Source organism: Uranotaenia lowii, chromosome 3 (assembly GCF_029784155.1).
Source record: "Uranotaenia lowii strain MFRU-FL chromosome 3, ASM2978415v1, whole genome shotgun sequence".
Lineage (NCBI taxonomy): Eukaryota > Metazoa > Arthropoda > Insecta > Diptera > Culicidae > Uranotaenia > Uranotaenia lowii.
In genome coordinates this window covers 324,815,307-324,838,909 of record NC_073693.1, presented here as the reverse complement: position 1 = coordinate 324,838,909, position 23,603 = coordinate 324,815,307, and the positions used below count along the sequence as shown (strand labels likewise).

At 31.1% G+C, this 23,603-nt stretch overlaps 1 protein-coding gene across 7 annotated transcripts in view; it reads left to right on the top strand.

Moving 5' to 3' along the window:
• Positions 1-1,520: 1,520 nt before the first annotated feature.
• LOC129750907 (microtubule-associated protein Jupiter) overlaps positions 1,521-23,603 on the top strand; it is a 619,733-nt gene continuing 597,650 nt past the window's right edge. For 3 of the 7 annotated variants that reach the window (XM_055746098.1, XM_055746097.1, XM_055746094.1), the window contains exons 1-2: positions 1,521-1,655; positions 17,903-18,289. In XM_055746098.1, the coding sequence (XP_055602073.1) occupies positions 18,228-18,289 (62 nt within the window). In that variant the 5' untranslated portion in view covers positions 1,521-1,655; positions 17,903-18,227. Of the gene's footprint in view, positions 1,656-1,684; positions 1,700-17,742; positions 17,759-17,902; positions 18,290-23,603 lie in introns of those variants that run through there. The other 4 variants (XM_055746100.1, XM_055746103.1, XM_055746095.1 and 1 more) reach the window with 3 other exon arrangements.

The following is a 23,603-nucleotide window of genomic DNA, read 5'->3' as shown; positions in this document are numbered from 1 at the left end:
AAAGTTGACTCCAATAATGGAACGTCCTCCTGAATTGGGATTGATTCGGCCCAGTGAAAATTCAAAACTTTATCATCAAGTTTCTCTCCCTTATCATTTTACTTAAACAGAATTTTGGATATGGTTAGAATCATAAGAAGAAGGTTTAACTATATTTGTTCAAAATTTTCATGATTAAAAGGATTTATGAGGGAAATATTGGAAAAAGCTGAAAATTGGTCTAAAATAGGTACCTGGTCCGAAATAAGTCCGTTACTATAGTTTTCATTTAAAAATTACAAATTAATAACTAACAGACTTGCAACGGACTGTGACTTACTGTTTTATTACAAATTGGTAAAACCTTTATAAAAAGTTAGGAAAAAAAATTCTAAGAATTTCATTTTTAATATCAAAAAGCTATGAAAACTTTAGCCATGTTGTTCTACATTTTAATGACGATTTGTTTTTATTTTTTGCAATGATTTATCATCAACTATGGATATTTTTGTTATATTCATTTCAGCTTCATGATTAGAATGAAATTTTTCTTTCAAGATGCATGGAGATTTTTCAAGAAAATAAGTGAAAAATTTGATTTTTCAAGTTATGGATTTTCAATCAAATTCAAGTTTTAAAAGTGATTGGAATATATTTCAGTTGACAGTTGAACATGAATTATAGATAAGGTTCGGGTTTTTATAAACAGAAAATTTTAAAATTAAATTTGAATTAATCTAAAATTGCACTAAGCCATTTTGAAAAAACTCTACAAAACCAGTGCTCAATTTTCCGAAACCAAATGATCTTCAGTCTCTTTAACTAAGCTAACACCCAGAACGGGACAGGAGCAAAACAACAACAGAGAATGAGTTCCAAACCGCATTCCGCGCTGGGGGGGAAAAACATTTCATAGTTTTATGCTGCACCTGAACGAACTCAACATATTTTCCACCGAACACGCGGACAGCCTTACTAAGTATAAGAGAGCGAGAGAAAAGTGAGCGGGAGTGCGCGCCACTCAACATAACACAACACAACACGATCACCTCTTGGGAGGGAAAAACTACGACCGGCACGACTCCACGAACGAGAACGATGGAAGGCGATGGGTGGCAAAATAGTTGGTAGTGTTTCGGTTTTTACTATCTCTCGCAATCTCTCCGATAGTTTTCCCGGCGAATCGGCTGCTGTGGTACTTTCAGAGAGTGCAGTCCAAGCATGGGGTCTCTTCTTAGACTCTCTCTCGTCTGCTTAGATTCCCATTATGTTGCATTCGGTTGGGTTGGAAGTTGGCACTATTTTTTTTTGTCTTCGGTTTGTTTGCTTTCGGGAGTTTCATCCCAACCAACTCCCCAACTATCTCTGCTCGGCTAAGCTCCGTGAGAAATCGTTTTCTCACCGTCAGTTTTCGGGGGAGCAGAGTTTTCCCAGCTCTCGTCTGGCCCCTTCCTGGCTCCCTCCTTGGGTCACCGGGCTTCGGCTCCGTCTCTCCGGATTTGTTGGGGAATGTGGCCGTCCCATATAAAATGCCCCCGGCGCATAGACCATGGTTTAGTTCGATTTCCAGCCTCGTACCGTGCATTAGCCGTAGATTGACGTGTGTGTTTTGGAGTAGCGAGACGCGGATTGTTGTGTCCAATTTACAGTTTTCCTTCGGGGTCCCTCGTGTGTTGGTTCGTATTGCTTCATTCGTGTGCTCCATTCCGGAGGAATAGCGGTAGTTCGGTTTTCTGGTTTCTTCCCGTGGGGTTTTTTGGTTTCGAGGTGGAGAAAGTGTGTGTCGTGGAACCGTTTTGGGAACTCGGAAAGTGAATGTGGTCCCTTGGGGGAAAAACGGAGGAACTTGTGCCCTGGGATGGACCCAAACTGGGGGGAACTGTTGCTGCTGCAAAATCCACAATTCTAGTGCTGGACGATACAGTGGACTGTGATTCTTCGTTTTCGGTGTTGTTTTGCTTTTCATTTTGGGCCTGATGCCTTCATCGCTCGAGCGAGCATACGGCTTTTCACTTCACCGGTGTTCCGTTTCTTTGGTTCCTGGCTCAGAAGACAGCAGCTGTAGAAAAGTAAGGAAAAGAAGAACTCTGAACGAACGAAAAACGGACAGACAGCCAGAAGATTGACTTGTGGTGAAATGTGAATGTGCCCGGGTACCGGTGTGTTTTATGGGGATCTGGACCGGGGATGGCACCTTGAAAAAAAAAACGAAGACAACCAGCAACCAGAACTGTGTTCTATTCTAGAATCCCGTTTTCCCAGCGTGTGTCGAGGGAACTGCACATTTCTTCTTGGAAGAAGCCAGAAATCTGAACTCCGAGAATCGGTGTAATCAAAACCCAGAGTGACGAGAGAGAGAGAAAAAAAACCCAAGAAAAACGGTTAAGTGAAAATTGGTGTATTTTCGGAACGCATAAACTATCTGCGATCTCGCGGAGAAAAAAAAGGGCGACATAAACGAACACCGAAATTGCACCACACTTCAAGAAAACTTCCTGGTGCCAAAGAAGAAAAGTCTGAGATTTATTTGGTGACAACGACGTGACGTGGAATTGGGAACATCGAAGCTGGACGAGCAGAAAAAAAATCTTGAACATGCAAATTTCGAAAACAGGGAACCTACAAGTGAAAAATCGAACAGTTTTCCTCCTTTCACGCATACAAACAGCCCCTTTGATGGGAACCGGTGGAAAATCAAGCACGAAGGGTCGACCGATTTTCCACCATGTTTTCTGTTTATTCAGGTTCCCTTAACTACATGGAACGGTCCTTCTTTCGTTTGCGTTTCTTCAATGGAAAATGGTGTGCTTGCTAGACTGCTGGAATTTTGCCTTGACTGGTGCTGTTCAGGTATTTTTTTTTCGATGTGAAGGAATCGTTGAAAAGTCCTGCCAGAATATGAGACTATTTGAATTAAGATTATCCTAGTTATTGAAAAAAAATATTGACCAATTATTTTCAATTAAATATCATACATTTTTTCTAATATTAGTTACATAAGGCCGCATAATTGACATTTTTCCGAGGTGCAAAGAATTGAAGAGCTGATTTCGACTAACTTTGGTGCGCAGATTCCCACATGCATTTACCGTTTTGAGTTTTTTATAATCAGCTTTCATTTTCCAGAAAAATTTTGAAAATTGATAAATATTCACCTTATAAAACTGTACCCATTTTTAAAAAAACTAGAGTATATTCCAAAGATTTTTTAAAATTAAGATTTTTTTCAATTATTTTATTTACGAAAATTTAGACTCCTGAGAAAAATGCTAAGCAGTTTTCTTTATGCCAATTTTTATCAATTTTTGCAGAATTCGATAATTTTGACAAAATTTTTACGAAGATATAAACCAAATTCAATATTTGATATATTTTAAGAAATAAGTCAAATCGTTTTGCAGTCTTCAAACAAGTTGTTGAATGAGCTAAGATCTTTTATATTGAATGCTCAGCGACATTCTTGATTTTTTGCAGAAATAGATGTAATGTTATCTCATAAAATTTCTGAAAATTGTAGGATTTGATTTTAAAGCGTTGTTTCTCAGAAAATACAATATCTAAAAAACATCTGAATCCTTATTAATAAGTTTTACTGATCATTTTTGAATTTTTTATGAGAGGTAATAGATAAATTCTGTCAATTTATTTGAATTCAGGGTGCCAAAATCTTTCAAAATTTTCCAAATCAGTTACAAACACATTGGCGCCAAAATTATGTTCCCTTGTTTAATGAATCTTAATTCTGGTACAACGAAATGATATTCCAATTTGATACAAAATTATAATATTAAAAAACAATAAAAAGAATTTCAAAAAAAATCCTTAATGGAATTTACTTTTTCAAAGTTTTAAAGATTTAAAGAAAAAAAAATTATGACTCGTTATTGAAGTTGATCGAATGCTTTTAACTTGAGTTTTTTTAGATTTTATTTTTGGCACTTTACCAGTTGATTTAAACTTTAGTGAAGTTTTCATTATAATCTAGAAATATCTTCTGTTGAGAATTTTACACATTTCGAAACAATTTGAAACTGTCCTTACTCACGAAATGAACGGTTGAAAAGTTTCAAGAAATTTACTGTGGCAAAAACTTGCGAATTTTTTATTTTTCAATCAGTTAATTCTACAGCAGTTGTTCAATTTTTAAATTGTTATCACCTTTCCGAAATTTTCCAGTAGCCTTAGAGAAACGACCTCTCTAAATCAATTAGACAATTTTTTTTTTCATTGTTTTCAAATACCGCTTATCTCGTCATCAAACATTCATTCATATTTTAATTGAAGATATTGAATTTATGGAAGCTGGATTTCAATTTAAAGATGAAAATCGTAAGATCAAATTTTTGAAAAAATATCATTCGATAATACACTAAAATCGGATTGAAAATCTTAAAAACAGATTTAATATTGTTGTTCATGTCGTTTTAAATCTGGTGAGAATATTTATATATACTTTCTGAAGGTAAATTTCACCATTATTTGAGCCTATTATTGTTATTTTTGTTCTTTCATAACATGCATTTTCTTGATTTGAATTTAAATAACTAAGGTCTTTAATCATAGTGCATGTATGTAAAAAAAAAAACAAACAATTTTGATTTCCTAAATTGCAAAAAAAAATTAAAACCAAAACTTTGCTGGCCTTGTGATTTCCTCAAAAGTTCAGTTGAAAAAGAAATATTATTTTCAAATATATTTTAAATAGTAGATGTTCCAAAAGAAACCAGAACTCTTGTTTTAAATCATGTTTGCATTAATGATTTTAAACTACGTAGATTAAATTGTTCTCCTTGCTTTTGAATTGACGTTGCTAGATTTCCCAGTTCTATTCAGGTTTGTCCGGATATTTACAATTCTATTTGGGAAAAGTTTAGTCCGGCCCGGTTGCCCGAATTTCAATGAAATAAGCCCGAATTTATCCACTGTGTTTGCCAAATGAAACAAAAAAACAAAATTAGTTGTAAATTTATTTGATTTGTGCGTCCAAAACGGATTTTTTTTAAATAACTATGAATTTTTCATTTAAAGGCTAAAAACGATTTGAAATCTGCTGAGAAGTTTTGACGTAAAAAATATTTCAAATTATTTTTTCTTAATTTTTTGTTGAGAAATTAAAACCTGGGTTTAGACCAAAATGGTCTCGGATATTGCCCAGATTTTCGATTGAAAATTTTGAAATCAAATGCCCGGATTTTGCAAGGTTTATTTTTAAATAAATAGGCCTGATACGTGCTGAAAAAATTCCGGCAACCTTATTTCAAATGCTTTGAGTCAGACTCTAAAGGAAAACTTTATTGAAAGAATGGCAATAATTTCAATTTGAAAGCTTAAAGACTCAAAGACGCCAAAACAACCACAATAAGTTTAATCAGTATCACATCTTCCAGTTGAATTTTCATTTAACGTGTTTGAAGAGAAAGTTTAAAAATTGTTCGAAGAACGAAGGAAAACGCCATTTCCAATTTTTATTTGACCAAATGAATGAAACCCAGACAACCAGAAGTCGTATTTTCTTTTACAGCTTACATCGTATAGAATGTTATTTGTACTCATTTTCGTAAATCTGCACCTACAATGTGCGGTCCATGCATATTCTTTATCGTATTCAAAAGCATTGCATGATTTTATTACGACAAGAAGAGAGACTCGTACTTATAATTGATTTGTGTGAAAAAAAAACTTGTTTCGCATAAATCATTCATTTTTTGCCCTTTTTTGTATTGCATAACTATTTTGCAAAGTACTAGGTTTTTGAATCAGATCTCTGCTTTCGTTTTATTTTGTTTATGTCTGTTGGAGTTTATTATTTAATTTCTATTTTAAAATTTTTATTAAAGAAATTTAACTTCCGTAATAAAAATAAAATGAGCACATAAAGAAAGAATAAAAATATCTAAATATTGATTCAATACCACATGAGAAAATACCAAATTCAGTGTCAAAATAAACGAAAATTCAAAATCCTAATCAAATGTAAAAGGAGGGGGGGGGGGGGGGTTAAGGTTTTTTATTGAACACCTCAATAAATTCTTTGAAAATTCAAACAGTTTAAAGCGTGAAAGTTGCAGTCAAAGTTGCCGAAAAAAAATCTGTGTTTTCATCGAAATAAATCTGACATTCTGTGATTTAGCCCAAAAAACATCTGTGTGGGTCTTTTTTGACATTTTACTTGAAAAAATCAATTTAATTTTTACCAATTTTATCATCAAATTGATTTTGTCATAAAAAAAATATATGTTGATAATTCACACAACATTTGAAAAATCTGTGAAATTTGTGAATAGTTCTATAATTATAATTCTCTACAAGTAAACTATAGATTTCTCTGTGATTTCGACAACCTTGGTTACAGTTTGAAAAAGGATGAGAATTGTATAATTTTTTTTTTTCGAGATTTTACATATTTAAAAAAATACGATTTTTCAATTTTTGTCATACTTGCATACAATAAGTTTGTTGCATACAAACTTTTTTCTAATTTTTCTAATTAATTCAAAATTTGGATTATTTTTTAACTATCCGCCCCTCTCAATGTTTCAACTCCAAGTGACAAAAGATGAATTAAAAATTATTCCGGCCTATTTTCAAAGCTCAACAGGAGTAGTTTGGCTTTCGGAACAAAACTGTCGAAAGATGCCTTTCTGAATTTCTCTCTTTGTTCGGAATAATTTTGAAATAAAATATTGATGACAAAAATGAATCTGAGTTTTTTTTTGAAAATTAAAAGGAGGTATAACAATTTTGCGAAGTTCAACAAAGTGAAATTGTTCTGAAAATATTTAAATTTTTATTTAAAAAAATAGAAACGTTTGTGAAGCTTTATTTCTTCAAAGTTCAGATCTAAACTCAACATCTTTGCTATGAGCAATTGAAATTTCTTTAAAATTATGCATAAAAAATAACTTCAATCATGTTTTCTTTTGTTTTTTTTTTAATTTTCAGTAACTTTAAATAAACATTGAACTGTTATAATCAAAAACTCGAGCTTTAAGGCGAAATAAATTGCCAGGCTTGAATTTTTGACACTTTATTTAATTTCGATCCGTTTTTGTTTCACCGCATCTAGATACACTGTTGCTCTGTGTTCTCATTTAACATGTAAGAATTAGTAGAAAAGGATTAGGAAACCAAAGATTTAGTATTCAATAAACCACGATTTCCTATTTTTTTTAATTTGATTTTAAATTAAATAAATTGTTGCGGGTTGAAGCTTAAAATATTAATTTTTTTTCATTACTTATGACAATCCTATAATAAGAAGGAAATATAATATTTAATTGTTCGATATAATTGAAAGCAATCAGACTAAATTTTAATTAGAACTTCCGTGTTTACATTTAGTTTTGAATCAAGAATATAAAAAAAGATATAAGTACATTTCAAATTTTCTATAACGTATCAGGTTTTTTAAATGAAAAATGAAAATATATATTTCTTTCTGACTAAGAAAAAAGACTTATTTCAATTATGAATTCGTTTGTAAATTATTTCAGCGTTCGGGAAGAAATTGATGCTGTTTATTTTCATTCTTTTTTCAGTTTTTGATAGTTTCAGTTAAAACTATATAAGGCCATCTTAAATTTTATTGATTTAAAAAAAAATTATTCAATATCAAATTTTTTGATATTGAATTTCTAACAAAACAAAAACAAATCGTAAAGTTAAAACTTTTTAGTTATGCGTTCAAAACGAAAAATCTTTATCATATTTTATTAAAAAAAAATCATTAAGGGGGGGGTAGGGTCTAACACTTTAAAAAAATCGATTTTTTTATTTTTTTATTTTCTTATTGTAAAACATTTCAAGAATGTTGTGTCAAATTTTCAAGTCAATTGAAGCAAAACTGTAGAAATTATAGGCCTTTATCTCCTCCAATCTAATACTGCAAGAAAGCAAGAGCAGAAACTTCAAACGCGTTTTTCTCGAAAGCACATTTTTAAAGTCCGTGGACATCGTCATTTGAAAACTACTTATCCGATTCTTTTAAAATTTGGAACATGTTTTCTACATATAGAATAACAAACCCCAACGTTTTTCTTTTTTTATTTTTTTACTTTGGGGAGATTTTACAGATAAAAAATGGCGGATTTTTTCGTGAAAAATCGTAGTTTTTACTTCAAACAGCCACAAAAATTTCATAAAATTTTTTTTAAGTAAAATAAAAACGTTGGGGTCCAGAAAAACATCTATTAAAAATATTTTGCTCTGATTTTTTGATTTCAGATGATTCTGTGCTGAGATACAGTGTCCACCGCAAATCCTGTTTTCTAAAAGGCATCCTCGAAAATGCTCCGTCACCGGCTCATTTTTCAATATTTTTTTACGAAAAAATTACTAAATGTTCTTTTAACAATGCTTTATATAATGCAAAAAATTTGAATACATTTGTTTGAACGATAGCTCTAGAAAAAAAATCGTGAAAATGGTGTTTTTTTTTACCCGTTAGACCCTACCCCCCCCCCCCCCCCTTAAAGGATTTTTGGATGCCTAAAATACAATTTCAAACCTGCGTCTGACAAAAGTGATTTTTATTCGTTTTTGGAAAAAATCTGACTATCAATAATTTTAAAAATTTTAATCACAAAAAACCATCGAAAAAAAAAAGAAAAAAATTAATCAAAAATTTGTAAATTGTGTAAATTTCGGCAACTTTTATGAATTTGTTAATTGCAAATATATTAATTGGTTTTCTGGCAATTTTCTTAAGAGGTTTTTGAGCCAAAATATACTGCTTCATTGTGTAGAAAAAAAATTGTTTTAATTCAATGGAGTTGCTTTAAAAAGCGTTAAATCCAGTCACAAATGAGTTAATTCAAGTAAAAAAAAATCTTTAAATTTGAGAGATAAGTTTCACATTTTCGAACAAAGAAAATCTGCATTGAAAAAGACGCCACGATTCTAAATCACTTTATTTGATAGACATCTGTTGAAATCCAGCTGCGTTACAACAAAGAGAATGAGTCACAAAATTTGTGTTTTTTGTAAAAAAAAATTAAGGGAGATGTGTTCAAAATGCTGTTTTGAATGTTCAGATGTTACGATTTTTACAAATTGAACATGATTTGGTGCATTTTTTTTTTGTCTTTATTTGAGAGGTTTTCAGCCACAGACTGGTTCGCCTCTGTGGTGCATTTTTGTTATCATTCATAATTTTAGAAAAAAATGTTTTAGTTATTGGAAAAAAAACAATTTTTTGTGAAAATTGGAATATAGATTGTGAGAAACAAAAGTAATTTAATTGCACAATTTCTTAAAATGTTGTTATGTGAGCGTGAGTCAAAATATGGAAAATGTTATGAAAAGACACTGAAAATTTAAGATTGGAAATTTAAGAATGACATTAAAGCACTTTTCAAAGTGTACACAAAATTCAAAGCCTGTATTTAAGCATGGTTCAGAAAAAGCTTAAAATTTCGTGATTTGAATTCAGTTCACAACCCTGTTGTGTTTAAACTGAGTGAATTCACGTCACAATCTTATAAAGTGACATAACTTTGTTTTTTGATGTTCAATCAGATAGCTACGTGTACATCAAATTGTGAGTAAATTATTCATTTTCAACTATTTCTTCAGAGAAACCAGGGAATTGAAGTTATAAAGCTTAGTTCTTTTAGAAATGGGACACTTTCTTTTGCTAATAGCTCGTTTACTAGCAATCGGACATTCAAAATTTTGGCAGCAATTTGTTGCCTGTAAAAAGTACTATCCGACCTATTTTTTTCAAAATTTTAAAGTTACGCGTTTTTGAGATATTTACGATGCAAGAGAAAAAGTAAAAAATAATTTTGCACAGTTTCATTCAAAATCCATCATAATCAAATTGATAGCTGACAAAACCGTTGATTACTCGAAGAATTACTGTATGTCAGTGGTAAAAAGTATGCAAATACTGTCAAAAATGTCCACAAAGTTCAAATCAAGCATTGGAGTGAAGCATATGATCGGCAACTTTGGCTAAGGGTCATCAGAGAATCAAGTCTCATACCAGCATTTTTAATTTTCTAAAAGCGAAAAACTAAGGGTCGCTGAAATTTCCAAAATTTTTTTTTTCTCCGATAAGCTGAAAGTGTTGCCTGGTAATGAGTCATTCAAACCACACCTCAAACACTAAATTTTGCTAGTTCCAGAGCTCGTAAGCTGTATAGCCGGTTCCGAGGCCATGGGAAAGATGATTTCTGATGAACGACAAAACTTATGAAATACCCTATTTTAAACAAATTCCAGCGGTTGAGTCCTATACCATGTCTGCTCGTTGCAAGGTCCTGAGTATATTAAAGTATGTATTTGCTGGTTATTTTTTATGAAATATTATGATTTGCCAAAATTCTGCTCCTGTGGAAAGAAATAACAATATTCAAAACGAAAACTATGGTTTTCGCTGTTTTTAAAAGCCTAAAAAGAGTAATCTTTTATGGAACCTTCGCAAACTACGATCTATACTAACCGATTATACTTTAAGTTTAATCTCATGATGGTTTTACTTCAATATTGCCAGATTTTGCCAGCAGAAATTCCATTAAAAACGCTCAAAAAGTGGCTCAAAAATAATCAAATTTGTTAGTTTCGAAACATCTGTATCCACTTAATTGCTCTCAGTTTCTTTAAAAAGAGAAGTATTGGTCCGAAAAGTAGCGGAAATTGAAGGAAGAGGGTGTAGCCACCTAAAATACAGATTAGGCGAAGTATTAGTTTGAAAAACTGATCAATATCATGACTGAAAAAAGTGTGCGCTAGCCGATGGGAGGTACCAAGAATAAAGTAGAATTTATTCTTACAAAAAAACGTTTAATAATTTTTTTCAAATTTTTTCATGAATTATCATAAAATTACCTTCATTTCCTTCATAGAAAGTTTTTAGATCAAACGAAAGGTTTTTGAGATACACGCATTCGTAACTGTCCCATTTCTAAAAGAACTAAGCTTTATGTACTGAAGTCAAAAATGATCAATTCAAGCGTGAATTCATGTCTCAAAAGTAATCGAGCACTTAACAAACACATGATTTTTTAGAGATCAAATCATACCTATTTAAAAAAAAATAATTTGCGAGTTTTTGCTACCATTTGTTTTTATTCTACAGTAAATTGTTTGACTTCTAGATGAAGTGTCCTACTCGGGGTTTTGCAACCCGATATTTTTTTCCCCGGAAATTCCTGAATTCCGGGAAACGCTAAAACATCCCTCAGGATTCCCGAAACTAATAAAATACGCTTCATTACTAAAAAATTTGACGATCTAAATTGAAAAAATGGATCAAAATGAGCAAGGAAAGTGATAGTTCTTTCTTGATATAAAGCTTTGACTTGAACATTTTTAAAGTTGGTTAATACATTAAATTTCATAAAATAGTTTTTTTTGTTCTAAAATTTAATTTAATAGTGAAAAAAGACAAAGAATCTATAAAACAACAAAAAATCTATAAAAAAGCGCTACAGAAAGAATCTGAATGTTTTACCTTTTAACACTCATGAATTAGAACTTCCGTTTCGCAAACTGTTGATAGTAGCAAAGTCATCAGCAAAAAATACAGGTTTTGAAACAAAGAGATAATTATCTGAATTTGTACATGATTCTCCTCAAGTTCTGAAAACTATCGATAGTAAAAAATCTTTTCAAATTATTTCAAATTTTTTCAGCATAAATCATTCTAGATTGTCGGTTAATATGTTTAGTTTTTGGGTCTTGGGTTTTTTAATTGCTAATGGAATTTTTGAGGAAATAAAAAAGTTTGAAATAGTTTGCAACACTGCTACCAAATTTAAAAAAAAAATTGAATAGATAAGATTTCGTATGCAGTATGGTGTTAAAATAATCCATTTCAATTTTTTCCCGGGATCCCGACAGTTTCCGGGAAAAGGATCTTCAGATTTCTTGATTCCCGTGAATGCTAAAATGGCCGACAAAGGGATACTCTACTTTGAATATGATAACAGTTCAGAAAATTCCTAAGAAGTGAATTCACGTCACAGTGGTGGGGTTTCAACTTTTATTTCTTCATTTTGATGTGTGATTCCTTCGTTCTAACCAAATTTGTCCGAATATTGCCCGGATTATAGGTCAATTTTTTTTAAAAGGCTCGGATTTGTCCAGCCTAGATAACAGCTGGAAAATTCTGGCTAACTTAATGTAAACGTTTTTTCTGTTAGAAATTTTCCAGATCATGTATGATAGTTTTTTGCATTGTTATGCAAACTGGATTATTAGAATTCTGTTTCTAGATATTTTTTTTTTTAAATATTATTAGCTGTTGTCTATGGGCGTTTAAAACCAATCTATTGAACTGACAACACTGCTGGTGCCAAGCAAGGATTTGCATGAATACTTTTCAAGCAATACCTCCGACGGCAACAGAAGTGATGTCAGTTCAATTGATAGATTTTCAATGTCAAATTACGAACCCCATATTAACAAGTTTTAATTGTTTTTTGCCTGATAAGGTACGAGGTTTTGGCCCTAGATAAAGTTTTTTTTTATGAGGAAAATTTTCCTCTAAGGACTTATAAATTGTCAAAAAAATCATGAGCAGGCTCGGATCCACAGGAGAAACAAGAACGATGTTGATTTTTCAGAACAAAATATTCAATTTTATCATACAAACGTGAAAGTCAAAATTTACTCATGTTAACGTTACTTAAAAATTTTGCAAAAAATAATGGATTAGTTTTGAACCAAAACGAAGCATTTAAGACTCCAGGGTTGGAGAATTTAAACAAAAAAAATGACTTAAATAAACTCAGTCCACTATAGCAGTTTTATTTCGATTGACTCATTCTCGCAGGAACATTGATAAGTAATTGTTTTCGTTAAAAATCTAAAATTATTTTAAGTATTTAAAAAAAATTGTGTTTCAGATGTTTTAAAGTTGAATATTCAAAACTCAGCTCTTTTGCTCTCAATTAAATGGTTCAGTTTTGATTTCTTGGGAATACACAGAGCATACATTGCACCGCTTAGATTAATGTTTCTAGATAGCATTCTCTAAGCAGAAATAACAAATAGCTCCAGAGCAACAATGTTTCATTCTAATCAATCTTATCGTAATTACCGATGATAGGTTTGCCTCCAAAAGTCATTAAAACGTGATTCCCAACAGAATTAAATCTTCCAGCATACATCAGTCAGTATCAAATCAGCGCATGTCAGCAACCACACTCTGCACTCAATCTTCCAACGCAACACGCTGACTGAACCTTCCCCAACGATAATTATGTTATCGGTTGATGTTCCCGGGAGCATCTCTGAATGCTGTTTTCCCAAATGCCAACGACCAAGAAGCGTGAACAATTGTAGATTTTCATTCCGAAGCTCTGTAGCTGGGAACACCCGAACGTGTGTTCCAGAAGCAGCGCCACCGCCACTCATGATGCCGAAGACCGAAGAGAAAATTCTCAACCTCCCCCATGTTGGTTATTTACCAAACAAGTCTAAGAGACGGTTCCAAAACGCTAGTCTAATGTCTGTGTTGTGCCCTGGATTTACTCCGCTAAACAACAGCTGATTTGGATGCAGCAATTGCAGTTTGTCTGGAGCTTCCAGCAACAGCAAGAGATCAAACAACATCAGCTAACTGAAACAACCATAGTTATAATGAAAGTGGATGATGGAATTTTTGCATCTGCGCAAACGAGCTTCCACCGCTGCCTGAGACTTGCTCCAAAAATACCAGACACTCAGGCATGTTTCAATGAATCACTTCATTCATGGAAACTGTAAATTGAGGTTTTTCTTCAATGTTCTACAACTAACAATTTAGAAATCGAAATTTATAGATTTTTTAAATTGGACCGTGAAGATTTTACTTTTTTTAATTATAAAAATCGACTAATTATTATTTCTTGAAATATTTTATTGCCTTGGTTTTTAACAAGTGATTGGATAAACTAGACGTGCTAAGATTATTGAAAAGCAAGGATAATTAATTTCGAATAACCCCATACGATCATCAACTTAACATCATTCTCCCATAATGCGGCATTTTCTCGGAAGCTGTACTCTCTTGTGAATTCCAAACACGTCCACGGCAATGTTTTGAGCTTTCTTCTTTGGAAGGATTCAAAGTTCAACCATGTAACGAAAAATTTGCCAAAATCGAAAACTTGTAGAACATATATGGAAATCAAATGGGAGCACAACAGCATCTCTCAACCGTATCTGTTTGATTCCAAAAATGGGAGAGTCCAGTGTGTTGACTTCTGGTGTCAAAAGCTTGGATGATGCCAGATGAACAAATTAATTTGAAAAAAATTATTTTTGAAAAACTTTTATCCAATTTAAGGTTTTCAAATAATGCATTTTTTACTTAATTTTCCTACAATTTTCAACAATAGGTCTGAGAATTGATAAAGTTATAAAAAAAACACTAAATTTTGGTAAAGGTACCAAACGTGAAAAAAGCTCTGGAAAAATCTTGGCAAAAATCTGAGACCCTCTTGCACAAAATTAACAAAAATTTGAAGATGTTTCCAATAACCCAGAAACACACACAAAAATAAACCTTCAAAATTGACTTCAAAATTATTCAAATTGCACAACGGTAAATGTCTAAAAAATGACTCAAAAAAGGACTACCGACTTAAAAAGTACTCATAAAAAGTTAAAAAAAATCCAAAATATCTTAATAATTATTTTAGAATGACAAAAGAAAATGGTTATTTGTTGACTGCGAAAGTAAGTTTTTGGAAATTCTTGTAATTTTTTTTTATTTTGTTAAATTTTTGTCATTATGTCATTTTTGTCATTTCTGTCAATTTTCTCATTTTAGTCACTTTTAACACTTTTGTAATTTTTGTCATTTTTGTCATTTTTGTCATTTGTGTTATTTTTGTCATTTTTGTCATTTTTGTCATTTTTGTCATTTTTGTCATTTTTGTCATTTTTGTCATTTTTGTCATTTTTGTCATTTTTGTCATTTTTGTCATTTTTGTCATTTTTGTCATTTTTGTCATTTTTGTCATTTTTGTCATTTTTGTCATTTTTGTCATTTTTGTCATTTTTGTCATTTTTGTCATTTTTGTCATTTTTGTCATTTTTGTCATTTTTGTCATTTTTGTCATTTTTGTCATTTTTGTCATTTTTGTCATTTTTGTCATTTTTGTCATTTTTATCATTTTGTCATTTTTGTCATTTTTGTCATTTTTGTCAATTTTTGTCATTTTTGTCATTTTTGTCATTTTTGTCATTTTTGTCATTTTTGTCATTTTTGTCATTTTTGTCATTTTTGTCATTTTTGTCATTTTTGTCATTTTTGTCATTTTTGTCATTTTTGTCATTTTTGTCATTTTTGTCATTTTTGTCATTTTTGTCATTTTTGTCATTTTTGTCATTTTTGTCATTTTTGTCATTTTTGTCATTTTTGTCATTTTTGTCAATTTTGTCAATTTTGTCATTTTTGTCATCTCTGTCATTTTTGTCATTTTTGTCATTTTTGTCATTTTTGTCATTTTTGTCATTTTTGTCATTTTTGTCATTTTTGTCATTTTTGTCATTTTTGTCATTTTTGTCATTTTTGTCATTTTTGTCATTTTTGTCATTTTTGTCATTTTTGTCATTTTTGTCATTTTTGTCATTTTTGTCATTTTTGTCATTTTTGTCATTTTTGTCATTTTTGTCATTTTTGTCATTTTTGTCATTTTTGTCATTTTTGTCATTTTTGTCATTTTTGTCATTTTTGTCATTTTTGTCATTTTTGTCATTTTTGCCATTTTTGTCATTTTTGTCATTTTTGTCATTTTTGTCATTTTGTCATTTTTGTCATTTTTGTCATTTTTGTCATTTTTGTCATTTTTGTCATTTTTGTCATTTTTGTCATTTTTTTCATTTTTGTCATTTTTGTCATTTTTGTCATTTTTGTCATTTTTGTCATTTTTGTCATTTTTGTCATTTTTGTCATTTTTGTCATTTTTGTCATTTTTGTCATTTTTGTCATTTTTGTCATTTTTGTCATTTTTGTCATTTTTGTCATTTTTGTCATTTTTGTCATTTTTGTCATTTTTGTCATTTTTGTCATTTTTGTCATTTTTGTCATTTTTGTCATTTTTGTCATTTTTGTCATTTTTGTCATTTATGTCATTTTTGTCATTTTTGTCATTTTTGTCATTTTTTTCATTTTTTTCATTTTTGTCATTTTTGTCATTTTTGTCATTTTTGTCATTTTTGTCATTTTTGTCATTTTTGTCATTTTTGTCATTTTTGTCATTTTTGTCATTTTTGTCATTTTTGTCATTTTTGTCATTTTTGTCATTTTTGTCATTTTTGTCATTTTTGTCATTTTTGTCATTTTTGTCATTTTTGTCATTTTTGTCATTTTTGTCATTTTTGTCATTTTTGTCATTTTTGTCATTTTTGTCATTTTTGTCATTTTTGTCATTTTTGTCATTTTTGTCATTTTTGTCATTTTTGTCATTTTTGTCATTTTTGTCATTTTTGTCATTTTTGTCATTTTTGTCGTTTTTGTCATTTTTGTCATTTTTGTCATTTTTGTCATTTTTGTCATTTTTGTCATTTTTGTCATTTTTGTCAATTTTGTCATTTTTGTCATTTTTGTCATTTTTGTCATTTTTATCATTTTTGTCATTTTTGTCATTTTTGTCATTTTTGTCATTTTTGTCATTTTTGTCATTTTTGTCATTTTTGTCATTTTTGTCATTTTTGTCATTTTTGTCATTTTTGTCATTTTTGTCATTTTTGTCATTTTTGTCATTTTTGTCATTTTTGTCATTTTTGTCATTTTTGTCATTTTTGTCATTTTTGTCATTTTTGTCATTTTTGTCATTTTTGTCATTTTTGTCATTTTTGTCATTTTTGTCATTTTTGTCATTTTTGTCATTTTTGTCATTTTTGTCATTTTTGTGATTTTTGTCATTTTCGTCATTTTCGTCATTTTTGTCATTTATGTCATTTTTGTCATTTTTGTCATTTTTGTCATTTTTGTCATTTTTGTCATTTTTGTCATTTTTGTCATTTTTGTCATTTTTTGTCTTTTGAGTCTTTTGAGTCTTCTGAGTCTTTTGAGTCTTTTGAGTCTTTTGAGTCTTTTGAGTCTTTTGAGTCTTTTGAGTCTTTTGAGTCTTTTGAGTCTTTTGAGTCTTTTTAGTCTTTTGAGTCTTTTGAGTCTTTTGAGGCTTTGAGTCTTTTGAGTCTTTTGAGTCTTTTGAGTTTTTTGAGTCTTTTGAGTCTTTTGAATCTTTTGAGTCTTTTGAGTCTTTTGAGTCTTATGAGTCTTTTGAGTCTTTTGAGTCTTTTGAGTCTTTGAGTCTTTTGAGTCTTTTGTTGTTTTTAGTCTTTCGAGTCTTTTGAGTCTTTTGAAATCTTCAAACTGAATCGATGTTTTTGATGTGGTACTCTGGAATCTTTTTTAGCATTTTTTGTGTCTACGTTATCGTCCATTTCTTTATGATTTTTTACCATCAGTCTTTTTTTTTTGAATTTATTTTTAAAATTTTTAATCTCAAAGTATGGCTCAGAATGTTTTATAACCGACATTTTTTTACTTTGTGAAAATTTTGAATTCTGGCAGCACCATTTTCCCGCAATAACTTGAACAGCATCCAGCAAGCTCTGAATCACTCTATGGGAGCTTCTCGCCCCCCAAGAATGGAAAGTTTCAGCTTTTCTCATCTCGTATCAAATCAGAAGCAGCAGCAACATCAGCCTTCCAGTGTTAGTAGAGCATCGATTCTCCCGAAGAACGCAGCCAAAACTCGTTCAAGGTTCTCAGTCTCGTCGGGGAGCTTTCAGTCAGTCGAAAAAAGTGTCACACTCCATCATAACGAAAAAAAAAGTGAGGTGAAATGAACTAAATCTCAGACTTTTCTTCGTACAATTGTACTTTGGAAGTTTTTTTGTCTCTCTTCAACTCTTGGGTCGAATTATTGTTGAAGGCCGACGAACAGCATAATTCTTAACCGGACGATTTCCATTTCAGATTAGGAGCAGCATTTTGTTTTCTTCGTTGAAACCGTGAGTTTCCTCAGGTGAAGGAGCCATAAATAAAAATAATTTCCCTCAGAGGAGAAAATAAAACCAAGCAGAAAAACCGGATATTTGTGTGCTGGCAGCTAGCAGCCGAAAAAATCGATAACCAGTGGCAGCTGATTCATTGAGGAAAATTTTCGTTTCTCTCAAAGGAACTACCAGTGATAAGTTTTGTGTTCCGGTTGTTCTTCCAACAGAAAGTGTTGTGGTTGATCCAATTTTGGTTCACTTCTTTTGCGTTCCCGTATTTGTTAATTAAACCTAACCAGTTCAAAATGGCAACCTATGCTGCATTCAAACACGTCGAGCTGTACAATGTTGGCAATGCCAAGAAGAGGTAAGTTGAAAAAATACTAGAAGACAAATTGAGCTTACGGGAGGCTTAAAAGGGTTAGGGGGATGCTGCATTTTCCGAATCGACCTTGACTTGGGCTTTGTGCTTCATAACAAATTAGATATAACTCCGGGGGCAAATCGTGAGAGGGACAATCGAAAATTATGAATTAATTATGGCTACCTCTTGAAGGAACTGTCCTGCATTGCAGCATTTTCGTTGCGTGAGTTTTTCTTGTTGTCGTGATCGAAATCGAAGGTTCTCTCCTCAAGAACATCAACGAATAATGAGTTGGACCAACAGCAATGGCGATGACGATGATTAGGGGTTGCCTCCGGGGGAAAAGTGCATCGATTTCTGTTGAAGCCCAACCAAATCCTTCAACAAATCACGGAATTATTGGACCAAAGCGAACCAAAACCACGAGAGGAAGGGTCCTAATATACATATTTGGGCTACAGGTGACATTGAGGTGGTTTGTCGTTATTGATCAGGGAGCCCAATTTGATTGGTAGTGGGCATCGGGCCAAGCAGTTCTTGGTTTTTGAGTCTTGGCTGGCAGCCTGATTCTTACGAATGACATCGGTGGGAAAACTGTGCCAAGCTCAATGATGATTGGGTGCAACTGCTTGCTTACTGCTTACGATCTAAACCAATTAAGGAGGGTCAGTCGATTTTATTTAGGAAAATATGGTCCGGACCTTGAACTGATTTAGTTGGAAAACTGCAATCCTGACTAAGCAGCAAACATTCAGCGATTTTATCGTTTAAAAGTTAATGTTAGACTTTTCCACACAAGTTTTGTAAGACAAGTGAAATAATGTGCAACACCCAGCTTATCGATACCAAAATGAAACTTTTAAAACCCCAAGGTTTAAAAAATCAATAATGACCCCAAATCGACTCAGTATGTTGCCCATGTCAAAACAATTTCATGATAAGAGTTAAGAATCCCAAGGCAACCCTTACATTTGAGTGGATCATTTTTAACATTTGTGAAAACTTTAAAAATCTATTCAATCTGTGAAAATATTCTGAAATCTACTATGTGTGAAACAGATTAAGTCAATTTTACAAAAATTCTGTGCAACTGCACCTAGAAATGTGTCAAATAAGCATCTCGTATCAACCAAGCGTCTCAAATGCATCTTGATAGAGGTTTGAATTGTTCCTTTACTCAACATAAACTCTTTTGTAAAATTTCATTGAAAAATTTTCAGACTCAGATTTAAAAATAAAATTTTGAAAACTAAGTGTTTTAGAAGATTTTACTATAAAAGTTTGTAACTTGTAAGGAATGGAAAAACTCAGTTAACAATTATGTACTGTATTATAGAAACGATACAAACCATAAGTAACGATTCAACTCATTAAAAATTTAAATTGCTGCTTCAAACTTTTAAATAAGTCGTGCAATTTTGAATTCGTTATTTAAAACTCTTCAGTTTAATTTCGAATCACCAATGAAACATAGGCAATAAGTTTATACACTCAGAAACAATTCATACAGAATTAAGATGAAGAATACAATACAGATTCCTTAGTCTAAATGAAAATAAGGAACTATTTCTATAATATGAATTACTGATAAAAAAATCTTAAATTCACATAAATATACACCATACCATAAATTTTGAATTCGAATATTCTAATGAGCCTTTGTTTTTGAGATTTATATCATCAATTCTGATATTGTTATAATTTTAGAAAAATTTCTAATCCAGAATACTTGAACCAGTGACTGAATATAATTCAAACAGATTTGGAACAAAAATTTCCGACCTTTAATGATAAACATTTTGTTAAAAAACAAGAGTTAAGAATTTTTCAAAGAAATTTCAAAATAGATTTAGATTTTTCTTGAAAATTCAAATTTCAAAACAATCTTAATTTATTTTGACAATACGTAGAATCATTTAAAACTAAACATAACCTTGAGGATAAATAATAACAACTCAGATTCTTAGTTGGTTGGATTTAGATAAAATGTGGAATTTTTTCTTACTTTTATTTTTTGGTTTTTTGGATTTATGTTCTAGATATTTGATTTGATTGGACAAAATCCAAACTTTTCGTAATTTTAATATCAAATTATAACTCTTAACTAACAACAGCAGTCTTCCAATTAATTGGCAAGAAAATTCACATTCATAATTTCAGGATTATCCCTCGTAACACTTTGATGTTCCTGAGAAAGATGGTATCAAATCATTCATCTGTTCACTGGGAATAGAATCGTTTTTGCCAATACTTAACAATCTGACCCAGCAAACTTCGTTGAGCCTTTGAGTTTTCACAAAAAATAATATCCATGTAAATGGAAACTGAAACTTAAACCGTAAAATGTGGTGAATTGGGGCAGTTAATGTTCTATTTTTGAATTTTTTGTTGTCTAATTATATTAGAAGGACTTTAACAAAACTCAACAGAAAAGAAAAAAAAAGTTTTAATGATTTGATGTGGATGATTTATTATCAATTTTTAAACAGCTTGTGGCTAGACAGTGACTTATCAATTAGACTGAGTCGATTTAGGTTCATTTTTTGAATTTCTCTAACCCTGGAGTCTAAAAAGCTTCGTTTTGGTTTAAAACTAATCCATGATTTATTGCAGATTTTTCAAGTAACATTTACATGAGTAAATTTGAACTTTTAGGCACGTATGGGAAAATGGGATATTTGGTTCTAAAAAATAAGTATCATTTTTGTTTCTACTTCGGAACCGAGCCTGCTCTTGCTTTTTGTGCCAATTCATAATTTCACTGAAGAAAATTTTCTGCTGAACATTTTTGTTGAAGACCGTAATTTCGTATCTAACTAGACAAAAAACTTATAAGCAGTTTAACAGGAATCTTTTTTTATTGATAAACAATAAATTAAATTATTTTTCGCTTGATAGAAATTATATTTTTCATCTTTTCCATCACCCCAACTTAAACTCAATGATAGTGCCTACCTCCAGGGCAAAAATTACTTAAAAAATTTGTTTGATTTTATTTCTTGATTTCCTAAGATAAGTTTGCCAAAAAATGTTCTGTTGAAATGTATCGACACTTCGAAAAGTTTTAATCAATTGTCATTGTTTGGTCGTGAAAATTTTGTCAGAAATACTTTTTACTGTTATTAGCACAAAAATGAATCTGATACATCATTTTTTCCCAAACAACACTTCGCGCGGTAGAAAATTTCACGAGTTTTCATTATTCAAATAATTTTTTTTTGAGTAATTTTCCTTTTAACATCTTGTTTTTCGTTAGCTTTACTTGAAATACATTTATTTATTCTCATCTTGAAGCTTTTGAAATCCTGAAAAAAAGTTAGTTCATTTTTGATTCGTCAAATTGAATTTTGAAGAAATGACAAAGGATTCAAAGGTCGGGTTTGATGATTATAAAATAAAAAATTCAATTCAAAGTTGTAAAAATTAAATTTTATTGTTAAAGTTTGTCGCTACTTCAAAACCATATTCAAAATCTGACTTCAGGTTCATATATGAATTTTTAAAATGAAATGAAATTCAAAAAAAATTCTTCTGACGTCTTAGTTATTTTTCATGAATTGTAACATTTGAGAGTAAACCAATGTTTAGTAGTACATACCTACATTAGAGGGGTAGCCAAATGGGTCTTGTCTTCTTTCGAATTCCGACCAGAAGAATTTTGAAGATTGGCCTAAAATACTGACCTGTGCAAAATTTCAGTTTAATCGGACTTGATTAAGGAGTGCCTCAAAATGCTCAAAGTTTCGGATTTTTGACCATCAATTATCACCAAAGGGGGGACCAAAGGAAATCGGATAAATCGAAATTTTAATTTTGATGGCAAATGACTTAAAAATGCTCAAAACGTAGAAATATGGTGCTTTCTCGAAAAATTATTTTTTGTCAAAATCGACTTAAATATTTTTTTTGTCGAAAATCGACTTAAAAATTTTCGGTGAAAATCGACCTTTAGAGACCTAGTTGATTTTCCGCGAAAAAACGCCGATTTCCCGAAAAAGTACCCGACGTTTCATGCATTTCTTAGACATTTGTCACCAAAATTTAAATTTCACTTTTCCCAAATTCCTTTGGCCCCTCTGCTAATTTTTGAAATATAATATTTGATTCCTGACAAAAAATGTTTGCCAGATGTTGAATCTTTCTAAAAATTTGAATCAAATATACGGGCATGTTCGGGTAAAACCGAGAAATCTTGAAAACTCTGAGTAAATCAGCTTAAAAATATTCAAGTTGCTTTGATTCTGAAATAAATTTGATTTTTTTGGATATTCTTTCTACCGGCTAACATTTTTATAAAAATATAAGAATATCAGATTATAAAAAAAAACACTTCAATGATTTTAATGCCGAAATGTATTGAAATTGCCTGCTAACACATTACGGACCAAATATGAGATATCTCGTAGCTGGTTTTCCATTTGCGAGCTAAACTTAGACAAAATACACTGAAGTTGTTGATTTTATTTCGAAACAGTATTCAACATAAAACAAGAATCAAATTACTCAAAAATAGCAAGTTTGAAAAATTTTGCCTAGTGGTTTTCGAGATACAATTCTTCGAGTTTCAGTGTTTTTATGATTAGATATTTTTCTTTCTTAATGTGTTAATAGTCCTGGGTTGAAAAAAGGCGGTATTACAAACTGAACCAGCTGTAATTTTTCAATTCATAAGCCTCAATTTCATCAAATAACTTTTTTTGAACTTCTTTAAGTGTTGAGACTTTATTTTGTTGACCACTTAACTGGAATTATAGTCTACGTACTGAAGCACAGAGGCTTTTTTTGAAAATTTTCCACTACTTTGCCTTTGTATGCCTGGATGTGATGAACTCACGAGGAAATAAAAATAAATTTCGAATTGGCTTCAACTTCTGAGTCCCTTATTTCATCAATTTCTTTTAAATTTCAATATGATAACAAATTTAAAAAAAAAAGAATATGGGTTTTGCCTTTTTCATGCAGTTTTGCCGGTAACTATATGTAAACGAAATCATTTGATTTGCAATTTTCTTCAACTTTAATAAAAATTCTACCATGATTTGTGAATCAACAGTGTTTTGGCCTTCCAAAAATTGAAAAAGACATTTGGCCTTATAGTAGTAAATAAGCAGTACTAGCAAAAAGCGGTCATTTTTTGCTTCAAAACCTACAATGTTTTTTTTTTTCAAATTTACCGACAACTTTTCCTACTGATTCAAATTTTTTTTTTTTACCGAAGCTTAGCAGCAGCGCTCATATTGCAGTTTTGAATAACAAAAAATCATTTTTGTTCATTTTGTTTTAAATGAGCTTATTAAATCGGCATTGGACGCAAAAA